General features: G+C 39.9%; 1 protein-coding gene across 1 annotated transcript; it reads left to right on the top strand.

The window, feature by feature from the left end:
- Positions 1–6,037: 6,037 nt before the first annotated feature.
- GCK72_017369 (uncharacterized protein) lies at positions 6,038–14,061 on the top strand (the record flags this gene model as incomplete). The annotated part of the gene is made up of 11 exons (XM_053732049.1): positions 6,038–6,848; positions 7,516–8,787; positions 9,313–9,573; positions 9,771–9,872; positions 9,928–11,290; positions 12,077–12,522; positions 12,576–12,677; positions 12,733–12,797; positions 12,844–13,065; positions 13,497–13,768; positions 13,860–14,061. 11 exons carry the CDS (start codon positions 6,038–6,040, stop codon positions 14,059–14,061), a joined length of 5,118 nt encoding a protein of 1,705 aa, XP_053580962.1.
- Between the last annotated feature and the right edge of the window lie 95 nt (positions 14,062–14,156).

Consider the following 14,156-nt stretch of genomic DNA (forward strand, 5'->3'; position numbering starts at 1 on the left):
CCGTTGCGGACTTTGACACCCCGCTGCGGACTAGTCTACGTTATGAGTTCAGTTGTATTTTTAAGTCAAATTTTGAGGAATATATTGTTATTTTGATGAAAATAGGGTAAATTAACATTTAAAATAAAGAAAATAACAGTCAGATCACAAGTGAAAAGTCAAGATCATGGGTTTTCAGATGGAAATTGTATGAGATTTCAATTTGAAGTATAGGACGTAAAAATCTTTTTTTTCAAGTTTTTTGTTGAAATTGCAAAGATTCTATCGGAATATCATCTTAAAATCAGTTTTCAGCCCAAATTTAAATTCATTAGTGTTACTAAATGTCATAAGTTCTGAGTGTTTCCATCAAGAATTTCAGTCTAGAACCTTTTCAGTCTGGAGTCTGGAATTCAATGCATCCTTTTTCTACCTGATCAATTATCTGAAAGTCTTTTCATATTCATTTTCAATATACTCATCCTCAATTCAGTTCTGAATTTCAGCAGCTAAAACCAACTCTTGAACCTTCTCCACTATTTCGTAATCCTTCCCCATCTTGCACATCTGAAACACACTCTCTCTCTCTTCTTCTCTATCAACCTGTCTGAAACGAATCAACATGTATATCCATGGCAACAAGGAACCCTCGTCACGTTTGTCTCAAGACATCGGCTCTCGCCCATCCAACCGGCTAACTCCACCCCCACACACAAGCGGTTATTGGTCCGTGAGGCCACGTAAGATCTCACGTCTTCGTCCATTACCCACGGACTACGTCGGGCCGTGTTTGCAGATTTTGGGAGGCGCGTGGATGTTTACTTGTTTTTGATTCTTGGCGGGTTTCTAGAAGAATTTTAGACTATAGGAGTTCTTCTATTTCCAAAATTTTCACTGATTTTTGTAATTTTGAAAGTAATTTAGGTTAAAAACTGAACTGAATTCCTCCTGTTTTTCCAGAATTTTCGTGTTCCATCGGTGTCTGTAAATCTCAAGTTATCACCGATTTTAACCATGGAGTAACATTTTTTTGAAAGCTTGTTTCTTTCACATGGATTAGTTCACAACTTCTGTATCTTAGCCTATCAACATCTGAATCCTCGTTGCTCTCACTTCATTCCTCACCTTATCCTCCGAGAATCCTCCACCTCGGATCATCTTTCCCGCCCATTCAAAACCCAAGTCCGCAAATACACCATCTACAAAAATGAAACGTCACAATTGACAAGCCGTTGCGGAGTCGTTTACCGTATACCTCAGGTAATACGTGATGGTCCGCCCGTGTTTCACGTCGTCGGCCGCTCTCTTCAGCTAGCCAGTACGTGCGGTGTTTGCAGATGTTACATGGTTGCTGGTAGCACTTGTCTGTCTCTAACACTTGTTGGACACTTTGTATTATCGGTTCACGAACTCGTGCCGGGGGATGTTAAAGGCGCATACAATTGGGAATTTTGCGGATTGGTTTTGTAGTTGAAAAAGATCAAATGTTGTATTTTTGAGTTTGACAGATCTGAAAAGAACTGCAAATCCGGTTTTCCGCTTCGAGACTATTTCGTACAAAGTAAATGCTCACCCCATGGCAAATGTTCGAGAACCGATAAAAGTAAAGTTATCCCTGCTATCAAATTGATCCCTTGAGGTATTTACATATCCATATCTTTTCAGGTTCTCAAAAATGTTCCTGATTCATTAGAATCCGGGGTTAATTCCAGTTTTAACGTATTCAGAAACCCCGAAATCCCAAAATATCACTGGTTTTACTTATCGAATTCCTTTCTATTCACCTCCGAAGTTTCATCTCATATCCTTTTCCACCTGAATCCAATTAAATCACTCATCCTAATCTTAAAATTCACAACTCAATTTTCGATAGAAAACGCTTCTCCTCCCCCACATTCTCTCCTCTTGACACCCCGCTTCCAATCAATATTTCCCACACTACTTTATCTGATTCATAAGTCCATAGAACACACTTCTCGAACCTTCCCTCCCCTTAGGTCCGCAATGCACCGTCTGAGGGAACACCGAATTTGACACGCCGTTGCGGACCGGTCTCCTGTTTGGATTGAGCATTTCTTGTCTCAGTTTTTGAACTTTTCGTTTCGGATTTGTTGGGAATTAGTGGATTTTTCTCCACTGATCTGGATAATTGGAGTTGTGGTTTTACAATTAGTTGGTTAGGAATTGAATCAAGTAATGGTCTAAATTAGAGCATTTTAAGATTGGGTCTTGGACTTTGTTTATTCATGAATGTGCACCAAATAAGTGAAATCTTACATTTTGATTCTTCTGATCAGTTCTAGGTTTTCATTACTCCGAATATTCTAATCAATTATTATTTTTTTTCAATTTCGAATCATAGTATTTACGATTTCTCAAATCCTTCTTGAATACGACGACAATCTCTGAATTCCATCTGAATCCTTCAAAACTCTGACCACATTCTTCACTCTCTGCTCCAATTATTCTACTTCTTCCCAAGTCTTCCTCCCTCTCCCCTCGTCCCTCCTCCAATCCAAATATCAAGTCCGCAATACCCCATCTTCTACAAAAATGAAACATCATAATTGACACGCCGCTGCGGAATCGCTTACGGTATACCGCGAAGAGGGGTAATGGTCCGTCTAACGGCATCTGCCGTTCTCTTGACAACCCCATCTAGTCCCACCCCTCTGTCTCCATTGGTCCTATGCAAGATCTGATGAACACGTTGAGAGTGGTCATTGGAGAGCGAGAGAGAGGTGTTCACGTGTTTGCTCTAGTGACACTTGACTATTAAAACTATTAATATTGTTTTTTATTGTTTCTACTGATAGGTTATCGTGGATCCTACTGATTTTCAGGTCTGTCAGAATATTCCTGAAATTCTTAAAGTTCAGGTCGAACAGTTCTGAATCTCAGATTTTTGAACATATCTGAAATTGAAGTGATTTCAAATGTCTCCATGAGATTCTGGAGTTGGAAACTTCAAATTTTTATCATATTTTTCATGATTCCATTCTTTTTCCTCTCAAATACCTTCCCGTTTTTTCTCTGATTCATGAGCGAACCTCAGCTCCGTAGTGCACCGTCCGAAGAAACACCGAATTTGACACGCCATTGCGGACCAGTCTCATACTCCGTTCTACCTCAATTTTTGAGTTCTTTGGAATTTGTCCCGTGATTCATTCAATTGGTTGAGTTGATTCGAATTGCACTTCTGATATCAGTTAATCATGATTTGATCCAGACTCAAGTTTAAACCGAAGCTGGCAAGTGTAATATTTTATTGCGATTTCCCTTATTTTCAATTGATCATGTTGCTTTCTAATTCCTATCTCAATTCTCGCATTTTTGGCCTTCCACCAAGATATTGAACGACCTTGAGCCAAGCTATCTCTCCGTCTCGAAAGTGAACACACAACCAAAAGAAACTGTCCTATCCTTCTTCGTTCTCGATGGATCAACCGTTCGTTTGCCACGTAAGATTTCATGAAGACGTGGAGAGAGGGTATGTGTGCATTGGAAGGCCACATACACTGACTGAGGCCATCTTCTAGTCTTCCCACATACAACTGGATGACGGTCACGTACAGTGCAACAATCTCCCGCTATTTGTGTCCTTCTTGGATTTTTTAGGGACTCATGCTTTCCAGGGGACCAGTCAACTTGTTCTCTGAGTAAAAAGAAAAGCAAAAAGTAATCTTACCGTGAAACCTGTGATAGAGGCGCACCCGTTAGCAAGACATTGGAGCATCATAACTCGGATATCTTCAAAGATTTGAAAGTTGCTTCAACTGAAGAAATCTTTTATGAATATTAATCTCTATTTTGTCAGTTGAAAGCTTTTTGATATTTGCTTTCGGAACCGTGATATACCGCTGCGAATAGGGTGTGCGTCTATTACAGGTTTTACGGTATGTAAATACAACGTGATATTGAATTCCTTCCCCAGCAGCAATATACCTAATCATCATCCCTAGAACCATATTAATACGTCCATTGAATATGAAGTCTTCTGTTGTACATAATCTACCCAAACAGTTGTACACATTTTGTTGGCCAACTGCTCTGTCACTGTTCTTAAGATGACACGACTTGTTGACTATTCATTGTAAATCTTCTCCAGGCATCAGTCTTCTTCCCTGAACACTCATCCATGTTTTCTCAGGACACTTTTATGAAATGAACAAGTCATATTTCACTTGATTGAAATTCAAAAGTAATGCTAAAATCTTTTTTGGAATTCATCATAGTAAAACCGAATATTATCCTTCTTTTTTTCAATTCAGATGCTTGTCTATCTTATAATAATTCAATGCACACATCCACTCAATTAGTACTCCCAATTGCTTCTAACCATTCCCCTTGTCCTTCTCTTAACTCGAAGTCCGCAATGCCCCTGTTCAATGACACCGAATTTGACACTCGGTTGCGGACTAGTCTAACTATCTCTTTATCATCTATTTATAGTCTCATTTTGTTGTTATTTTGAAGGAATTTAGACACTAAAACTTTAAAACTTTAAGAATATATCCTTGAAGTACGGATGAATAGGCTGAATTGAGTTTTATGACAGGGCTTTGTCAAAGATTACGAAATTCATTGTTAGTTTTGACATCAGTTTTTTGTGTAAGCATATAGATGAATCACAATGAAATAAACTTAGAAAAACTAGAAAATTAAGCTTTACAGGTAAGTTTTCTAAAACTGAAAACTGGTAGGCGAGTAAAAAGTTAGATATCGATGTTTCAACAAAAAATATCAGAATTTGAGGTATCATCTTATTGATTTGCTTCTTTAACAAAGATTACGAAATAAGTTTTTTCCTGAAAATAAGTTTTATAGTTATGTTTTTTGCTTTGAAATATGTAAATTTGAATGAAATCACATTCGAAAACATACAAAAGCCTTAAAATCACAGATTTATTCGAGAAATCGGAAAATTTTCAGTTTTCTTTGAATTTTACAAGTTTTTCTAAAAATTCACAATCACGAAATCACATTCTATCCTATCTAATTTCTTGTTTGTTCTTTTCCTTATTGCCAGTCCCCTCTATGCATCCAAACAATATAAGAATGGACCACCAATCTACCAATTACATAACGAATTCTCTTGTACTCTCCAATTTCCCTCACTCCTCAGGATCATTTAATAATTTCAATTTCAATCCACTTTTATATTCCCAAAATTCTTTCTTTGCTACGTAAACCATCGCGTGCTGGTGCACCCGAGACGCACTTTTCCCCCAATGTCTGCATTTCTGAGTTTCCAATTTCTCTATACTCTCTTCTCGCTATGGCGCCCTATTTCTCTTCTTTGTTGTCTCTTGAATTCGCAACACTTTTTGTGAGTAATTAATGATATTTTTTTAATTTTCAGTGAAAGAAAGAGTCGATTGATGAGAGTTTGCTTCACACGGGATTCCCGTATCCCATATCTCATTTAATCAAAGATCAGAAGTTATTCAAACAACAGTTAATCGAAAAGTGAGTGACAATTGAAGTTATAAGACAAAAGTATGTGCTGAAATAGAAATTAGTGGAAGTCATAGAAGTGTCATATAGTTTTTTTGTAAGATTTAAGACGTTCCCGTTGATGAGAAACACCAAATAGTAAGCAATCCTTATTTTGGAGTTATTGAACCTAATTTGATGAAATAAGGCAATTCTTATTCTTACAGAATTCATATTTGGAATATAGTTTATAAGAAGCTGGAATTCCTTGAAGTGAGTGCTATCCTTAATGAGAAGAATTTTCATCACATTTAGCGCTAATTACTATGTCAAAAAGCTGTTTTGAAAAGTAGCATATTGTCAGGAAGATCATAAGGCCATACTGAACCAAAAAAGATAGATTTTTAGTTTACAAGTATATTAGTCCTGAAGTGATGCCATGTTCATTGAAATTTTCAAGCCATAAGGTTTGGTCCAGGAAGGAAAATGTTTGGAAATTGATCCAGAACTCTGTTAGGTTTAGAAACTCTATCATCTTTGTTTAACAACTTTCTAATGTTATTAAAAAACTTGTTTCGTAGCGAACTTCCACTTCTATCATTAGTTTTCACTTATTTCAGGAATGTCGGACGACTTATTCCCAAGAAGACGTCCTCTCAGCCCACTTGATGGGTATGAGGATGAGGAAATCGATGGAAAGATAACGAGAGAAAAATACCTAGCATACAAAGCGAAACTCAATGAGGAGGCTCAAAGAAAAATTGAAAAAGCTTATCTCGATTGGGATCTTCCCCGTAAAAACGATCCACGTACTCCGGAACCTCGTTGGGAGATGACGGAAGAAGAAGAGTTACACTGGAGAAGTTTGCAGAGAGATTTCATCAATGATGAAAAATACGCGGGCTTTGCAGTCACAAACGACCCCGTTCCAGAAAAGGAAGTGGATCCCAAAAATCTACCAAGGAGATATAGACAACCACTGATTTTCTTATCTAATGCGCAAGTTGATAAGCACACGGAGGAAGAGGAGCGGATTACTCAAATGATAAGAGTAGAGGATACCGCTGGGATCAATAGATCATTTCGTCGCATGTACAAGAAAGGAAATGTTAGACCGCGGAATGCTTCTGAAAGACGAAGAGGTCATGATGAAGCATTCTATGATGAGATTTCACAAGATGTTTTGTCGGATGAACCACCGAAAAAGATCAAGAAAACCCCACATGTACCAACAAAAGGTATAGAAAAAGAATGGATCCCGTCAAATAGTGCTCGTTTTGAAAAAGCATATAGTGAAAGATCCAAAAAAAGATCCGAAAGAAGGAGCAGGAAGGCAAAATCTGGATCCAATGTCTCTCAGAAGTCTTCTTCAGCGACTACTGGAGTCCTGGAAAAACCGAAAAAGAAGGAGGTGCGAATTCCACGAGAGCCTGGTGAGTTGTGTTTTGAATTGTTAAAATTATCATCTAAAAGTATTCAAGAAAAGCACAGTCAAAAGTATATTAAGTTTTGTCTTTTTCAGGTGAACATGCCTAACTTTGAGATGGTGTCAAGGTATCATTGATTGTCCCATCATGTAGATTTTTAATGAATCATATAGATTAGACATAGAGCTTCATTTTTAAAGTTGACAACTTTTGTACACAGGCGTTCCTTTGAGAGTTATAGTAATTTTAAGTAGACAGCTCAAAAATCGCACTATTTTGTACTGAAATGGGTCGATTCTCTAGGGAATTCCTGTTCAAAAAAGTTGTCAACTACAAAAATAGAGTTCTACTCTTGATCTGTTTGATCCCATAAAAACCTATTTTGTGGGACAGTTAGTTTTACTTTGCCACACTCTCAAAGTTGGGCATTTTCAACTGAAAAAGCAAAACATGGTATATTTTTGGCCGGTACTGTAGGTACCAAACTGTTGAGAACTTTGGTAGCTTTCCCTGTCCAGGCGCGCGAACTGATCGCATGTTGTGTGTGTTTCTCTTCTCACCCGCATGGCTTTACCCTATTACAAAATTTAGCGAATTTTCTATCCAGCTTTTTGTTTTTTCCTTGTTTTTTTGTCCGTTTTTCTTTTCGTTCACTCAAACAATGTTGTTACAGACCCAACTCCACGGGAGACCAACAAACGGATCCGTGATTGGCTCCAAACAGTTGAGAAGCCGGGTCCTGAACAAAGCAGAGAACGGATTGACTATAAACTGTTCCACAGAATTCCGTTGACCCCTACGGAACGTGTGCAGCATCTGTGCTTCCACCATCCAAAGGATGTGATGTTGACTGAGGAGGAACTAGAGAAAGGAGAGTATTTCTACAATTTGAATCGAGTCAAAGAGATGAGAAAGATTCCAAACGTTGAGGTGGAAGTTATGTCAGAAGAGCCTGATGATGACATGATCGTTGAAAGCGTCAGGATGTCGGATGTGGATTTGGAGAAGGTTGTGAAGAATCCCCCAATGGAATTCTCTGAAATTGGTGAAAATAAGGATGGCTCCGAGCCAATTGATTATGAGGAGCAGTACTTATTATATCAGAAACAACGCCGTAAATCATCGAGACCCCATCGCAGTATTGAAGAGATTCAACGTAACCTGCTAAAAATCAAAAAAATGGAACAAGAAGTCACAACACACCTACTTGAACAATGGTTCGATTGGCAAGAATCCAAAAAAGGAAGACCAACAAAAGATGAAATTCTTGAGGAAGAGTATGACCTCTACCTTCAGATGCATTGTGAAGAATTTGACACACAGCCAATGAATTATAAAGACTATGAAAAATTTTTTGATGAGCAAGTGGAAAAGGAACGCAGTCGACATCCGAAGGGAATGACATGGCAAGAAGCGGAGGATGATGAGGATAACAACGCTTTCTTTGAATTCAAAAACAAGTATGATGAACATTTTGCTGCGCAGAAACGGAAGTGGGAGAACGCACTGCACAGAGCAAAAGAAAGGATTCGAATTCCACTGGTGAAGGCTGAAATGGAAATTGTAGAAGACGAACTCATTGCGACTGCTCATCAATTGAATGAGGACAAATGGAATGGAGATGGAGATTCGGAAGAGTGGGATCAAAGATATCTGAAATATATCTACGGTAGTGATGAGCTCATTGAGCGGACACCATCCATGGATCCACCGTTAAAAGAAACGTTCAAGGAGAAGGTGTTGCGGATTGCAGAAAGAAGAATGTTGCAAAGGAAATTTGAGGTTCATTGTGGAGAATGGTTGAGGGTGTTCACAGAACAGAAAGAAGAACAAGAAAGAAGGGACGCAGAATATAAGAGACAAAGAAAAGAGTCTGGAGAAAAGGAACCTGAAATCCGTGATCCTGACGAAGAGGCCTACGAAGCACTGACAGAAGAAGATAAAAGTGAGTTGGGATTGTGTTCTTCTGATGATGTCATTGTATTGGCTTGTGGTATTATTGTAGCTGATCGTGACGGCTACTTGAAAATTCGGGAACCTTCTGTTTCAACAATTTCTGAACTGACACATGTTCTTCATAATTGCAAACCGAGTCGGCGCGTTGCTCGCTTCAAACTCAATATTATGGCCTGAAAAATATACAAAAATGTAGATCTCGGCGAATTCTATGTCTGTGACCTTCAATGTGCTACGGGCCGGGAAAAAGTGCCAAAAAAGTCATTCTAGCACGCCCGCGGCACATTGACGATTCTTGTAGTAGGCCAGTGACATAGAACTCGTCGAGACCTACATTTTGGTATATTTCTCAGGCCCAGTTTGCAAGGATGATTTTCTTGGTGAAACAATTGAAGCAAAGGTTGGCCGAATTTTTCCGTGGACTAGTTTTTGTCCCTATACAGTAGCTCTGTTATGTAGCATGCCATCAGTGCCACTGTAACCAAACAAGTTTCCATAAATCATGATTTTTCAGAACATATGAATATACTAAGGCTAGACCCAGAGAATGAGGAAGAAACATTCCCTACGCCGGTCCAGCCATGGGTTATGCCCGAAGGTCCTATACCGATACTGGGACCGGAGGTACCCAGAATCATTGTATATGATATACACGACATTGATCGGATGTCGAAAGCAAAGCTGAGAGGAAGAGGGAAGAAGGGCGGGAAGAGAGGTGCTCCGAAGAGAGGATCCAAGAATGCGTTGGAGTCGATTGAAGAGGAGGAAGGAGAAGGTAGGGAATGGTTTCAAATGTGTTTGGTAGCACAGGTGAAAAAAGTTGGCGCGTATTTTTAAAAGGTTGAATAACAGCGCCTGGCAGCGCTTAGTCTGAGACAGTTTTCCTCAAAAACTTGGTAGCTACAACTGAAAACTAAACACTTTATAAAGTCATAAATGATCTCATTCAATTTCCATATTTTACATTTTCAGTTGGAGCCCCAATCTTCAAAGTACCGTTCCCAATCGTTGAACCACCAGCTGAAGTCGTTGCTCCGGAACCTGAGCCAGAGATAAAAAGACATGAAAGACCATGTAAGTTTAATATAATACAATTATCCATATCTTCTCACACATTTCAAATTTTCAGTCTGGAAGGACCTCAAAGATACCGACCCCAGACATCCCAATTACATCAACCCGGAATGGATAGTGGCGGCGACGAAAGAGTTTGGTGTACCGCTTTTACCGAATGGCAGATGTCCCAGTCCGGACGATGACGAATATATGCCAAAGGGAAAATCAGAGTACCAACTGTTCAAGGAGAGAGAGGCGGAAAGACTTAGGAAGTTGGAGCTCATGGAATATTCTGACGAAGAAATTGTGGATGACGATGTTCCAGTGGACCCTGAACCCGTTTCAGAATTCCAGATGGAGTCGAGCCCGATTTCCGAAAAACGGGTATCTCGTACTCCATCAGTTCTCCGTGACGAAGAGCTCAATGAGCCAGCTGCTCCAGAATATCAGTACACTGCAGATGAGTTGCTTGGAGACTTGGAGGAGAAAGTGTTGACAGAAGAAGAAGATACTAGCGGGGACAATGGGCTACTGGAAGACGTCTTGGTTGCAGAGGAACCTATCACAGTCGAGGAACCAATTCTGGTGGAGCCTGAAACTGATTCGGTGATAGTTCCGGAAGAGGAAGCTGCTATGGAGTATGGAATATTGGAAAAGTCGGATGAAGCTATAAAAGTCAAAACTCCTCCAAAGAAAACATCCAAGTCGGTCAAGAAATCTGTTTCAGTTGAGCAGCAATCTGATCCACTTGATGAGAATGCTCTTCTAGATGGAGCATTCGAAGCTCAGGAAGAGATTGATGAGGCTGCACTTTTGGATAAAGAAATTTCAGTTGAGCCAGAGAATCTTGTTATCCCGGAAGAGGACTCTCATGCACTACTTCTTGACGATCCAAGTCTCGTCGAGCCAGAGTCCACTGCACCTGACTTCCAGTATGAGGATCTGGAGAAGGAGTATGGACAGCCAGAAAAAGAAGCTACCCCAGCGCCAGCGCCAACTGTAGTCGAGCCAGCTCCAGATGCACCAAGGAAGCGAGGACGGCCAAAGAAGAGAGTTCCACCACAAGCAGCTGTTGGCACTGTTGCAAAGAAACCAGCTCCTGAAAAAGAGGAGGAACCTAAAGAAGAAACGAAGAAACCAGCAGCAGGAAGACGTGCTCGTAAACCAGAAGAAGCACCTGAGCTTGTCACAGGACCAAGAACGAAGCGTACATACGTCTCTGCGAACAATCCACTTCCACGTGTCCGTGATTTCGTTGAACCTGTGGCTCCAGCAGATGAGGAGCCAGACAGATTGACTGGAGTTGCAGGAGCATGCAGAGCTGGATCACCAGGTGGAACACCAGAAAAGCTGAAACATATGTCCTCTGCCATGCGGAAGCTCATCGAGGTGGATAGAGAGGAAAGCGTGGTTCCCCAGGAGAATGTACCGATTCCGTAAGTTTTTTTTCTTCGGTGGCGTATTATGAATTCAACATTTTCTGGGTTTGCTACGCCCCCTTCTGCGGTCATGTCAGCGCCGCAAGGGGGCGTGGCTAACTTTCCTTGCACAGAAAAATTTGAATTCATTTTAGTAGTGCTCCTTTCACTCCTAATAGTCAGTATTTGAACTTTTGTACAGTACCGCTCAAATCTATATTAAGTTTTGCTTTTATAGTTGAAAATGCCCAACTTTGAAAGTGTGTCACAGTAAAACTAAATGTCTTATAAAATAACTTTTTAATGGATCACACAGGACAAAGGTAGAGCTCCATTTTTGTAGTTGACAACTTTTTTGTACGGGCACTCCCTAGCAAGTTACGAATCGATAAAGTTATTTCTCCCTCAAATCGACCAATTTCAGTACAAAATTGAGTGATTTTTGAGCTGTCGTCTAAAAATGATCATAGCTCTCTACAGAGTGTCCGTACAAAAAAGTTGTCAACTACAAAAATAAAGCTCTAGTTTTGGTCTGTTTGATCCATTAAAAATCTACTTGATGACACAATCAGTATTATCATGACACACTTTCAAAGTTGGACCTTTTCAACTGAAAAAACCGAAACTTAATATACTTTTGAGCGGTATTGTATCTCAAAATCTGAAATTGCTATCAAAACGTTGTCAATTGCAAAAATTTAGTTTAGGACTTGCACTATATTTTTGTAATTGACAACTTTTTGATAGCTCTCTAGGCTTTTGAGTTACGCGCTCTTAAAACCAACCAACATTTTAAATTTACAGAGTAGAGGAGATCAAGACAGAGGATCAGTGGGTTATTCCAGAACCAATCACCCCCTACTCCCGCCAGTCAAAGAAAAGACAGCGTGAAGCGCTCAATCAAAATATTTTGGAAGAAATTAAGGAAGAAATTGAAGGAAATAACCGCGAGAATGACTGTGTCATCGTCTTCGCGCAGGTCGGGCCGCCCATTGTCAAAATAGAGGATGATCCGGAGTTGGTTGTCATGAGGGCAAACTTCAATAATGAACAGTTGACTCAACTGGAGCCAGAGATACTTCCAGTTAAACGTATCGATCCAAAAGGAAAAGAACATCCAACTCACATGTGGTTGATAACTCATAAGATGTGGGAGGGGGTCAACGAGCTCTTCATGACTGACCCGGAGAAATTCTCGAATCTTATGATGATTCTGGTGGTTGACAGCAAAAGGAGAGGCAATGTTTTTAGTAAGTTTTTATTCCGAATCTTTTGTGTTAAAAACTGAATTCTTCTTTTCCAGGGTACGACGTGACGGTGGTTAACAGAACCAGCGAGTTCACTCCAGCATTCATAAATTACTTGTCAGAATGCAGGAAAACTTTGACAATCGAGCAAGAGGAGTGTAAGTTGGAAATGTTCTGAAATATTCAGTTTCTATATACTTTCAATATTTTCAGCCATGGAATACAACACGTTCTTTAAAAGATACAATGAAATGGCGACCGCGTTCCTGGGGGATCACGTAAGTAAAATTGTTAGTTTTCTTGATCAATCCTCATAATTTTCAGCATATCTCTGCTTACATTCTTCATCAAGTTGTCGAAAATATCAAAACAGTCAAAAATGCGATTCGTGAAGATTGCCCGGCTGGAAGTTTGCGAGAGAACGAGAGAGAGGCTCTTGCCACGTGCGAACGAATTCTTATCGGACAATATATTGAATCGATTATGAAGATGGCTCATATCTCACAAGTCAAGTGGGCTACGAATACTCATGTGAAGAGACGATTGGTTAGTTTTCTAGGGGTTCTCATCGCAACATTCATTTTTCAACAATCTTGTCAACCGGTCCAAAACGGGCTGGCGTGTAACTCGCTTTAAACTGAGCTTTATAAGCTGAAAAATATACTAAAATGAAGATCTCGGCAAGGTCTATAACTGCGTTTTACTACGAGCCGTATGGCTAATCGTTATTGCACCGTGAGCCGGGCACATTAAACGAACAGTCCCGTAGTAGGACATCTACATAGAACTCGCTGTGATCTACATTCTCTTATATTTTTAAGCTCATAATATTGCGTTTTAAGCAAGTTACGCGGCATCCCGTGCCGGCTCGTTTTAACCTAGTTTTTCAAGTATGCTTTTTAATGATTTAGGTTTCACTTAGCTCACATCTAGTATCACTATTACAGCTCCCATAAAAAACCAATCAATCTTTCCAGGAAATGATCTACCACGGATGGAAAATGTTCCTCTGCACCGGTGGTTTCTTCCGTCTCCTTCTCGCCATAAAAATGGACAAACCGATTAGTGATGTTTTCCGGAAATACTGCCAGGAGTATGTGGAAGAAATCGATATTCTCTACGCTAGAGCCATCGAGATTTATAAGAAAACTGACGAGGAGGTTCTGAAGGATATGGAGGAGACGTCGGGTATCACGGCAGCTGATATTGCAAAGGTTGATGCTGACATTCAAGTGAAGAAGAGTGAAACGTAAGTTTCTGAAAACTTTGATTCGATTCTAAACGGACCGATTCCCAAGGTCCAGACTAGAATTGCTAATCCTTATTCTCTATATTTCCAGGCACACACATCGCTGCTCCACCTGCTTGATCAGAAGTCAAGATGCCTACTTCTCTAGCAGCGAGCTTCTTGACATTCACGAGAAAATCCACACCTCCGACATGGAAGAGTGCGGAAAGTGTTTCTCGGACTTGTTGGTGCCAGAACTCGTCATGCATCGAATCATTACGCACTACTCGATGCGTGTTCAAGACGACTATTAATGATGATACTCATTCTTTTTTTTACATTGAATCTCAATTTTTTAAATTCTTCACTTTTTTGTAACACTTCTTTTCACATTTTCGCAATATTCCCC

Source organism: Caenorhabditis remanei, chromosome V, assembly GCF_010183535.1.
Source record: "Caenorhabditis remanei strain PX506 chromosome V, whole genome shotgun sequence".
Taxonomy (NCBI): Eukaryota; Metazoa; Nematoda; class Chromadorea; order Rhabditida; family Rhabditidae; genus Caenorhabditis; species Caenorhabditis remanei.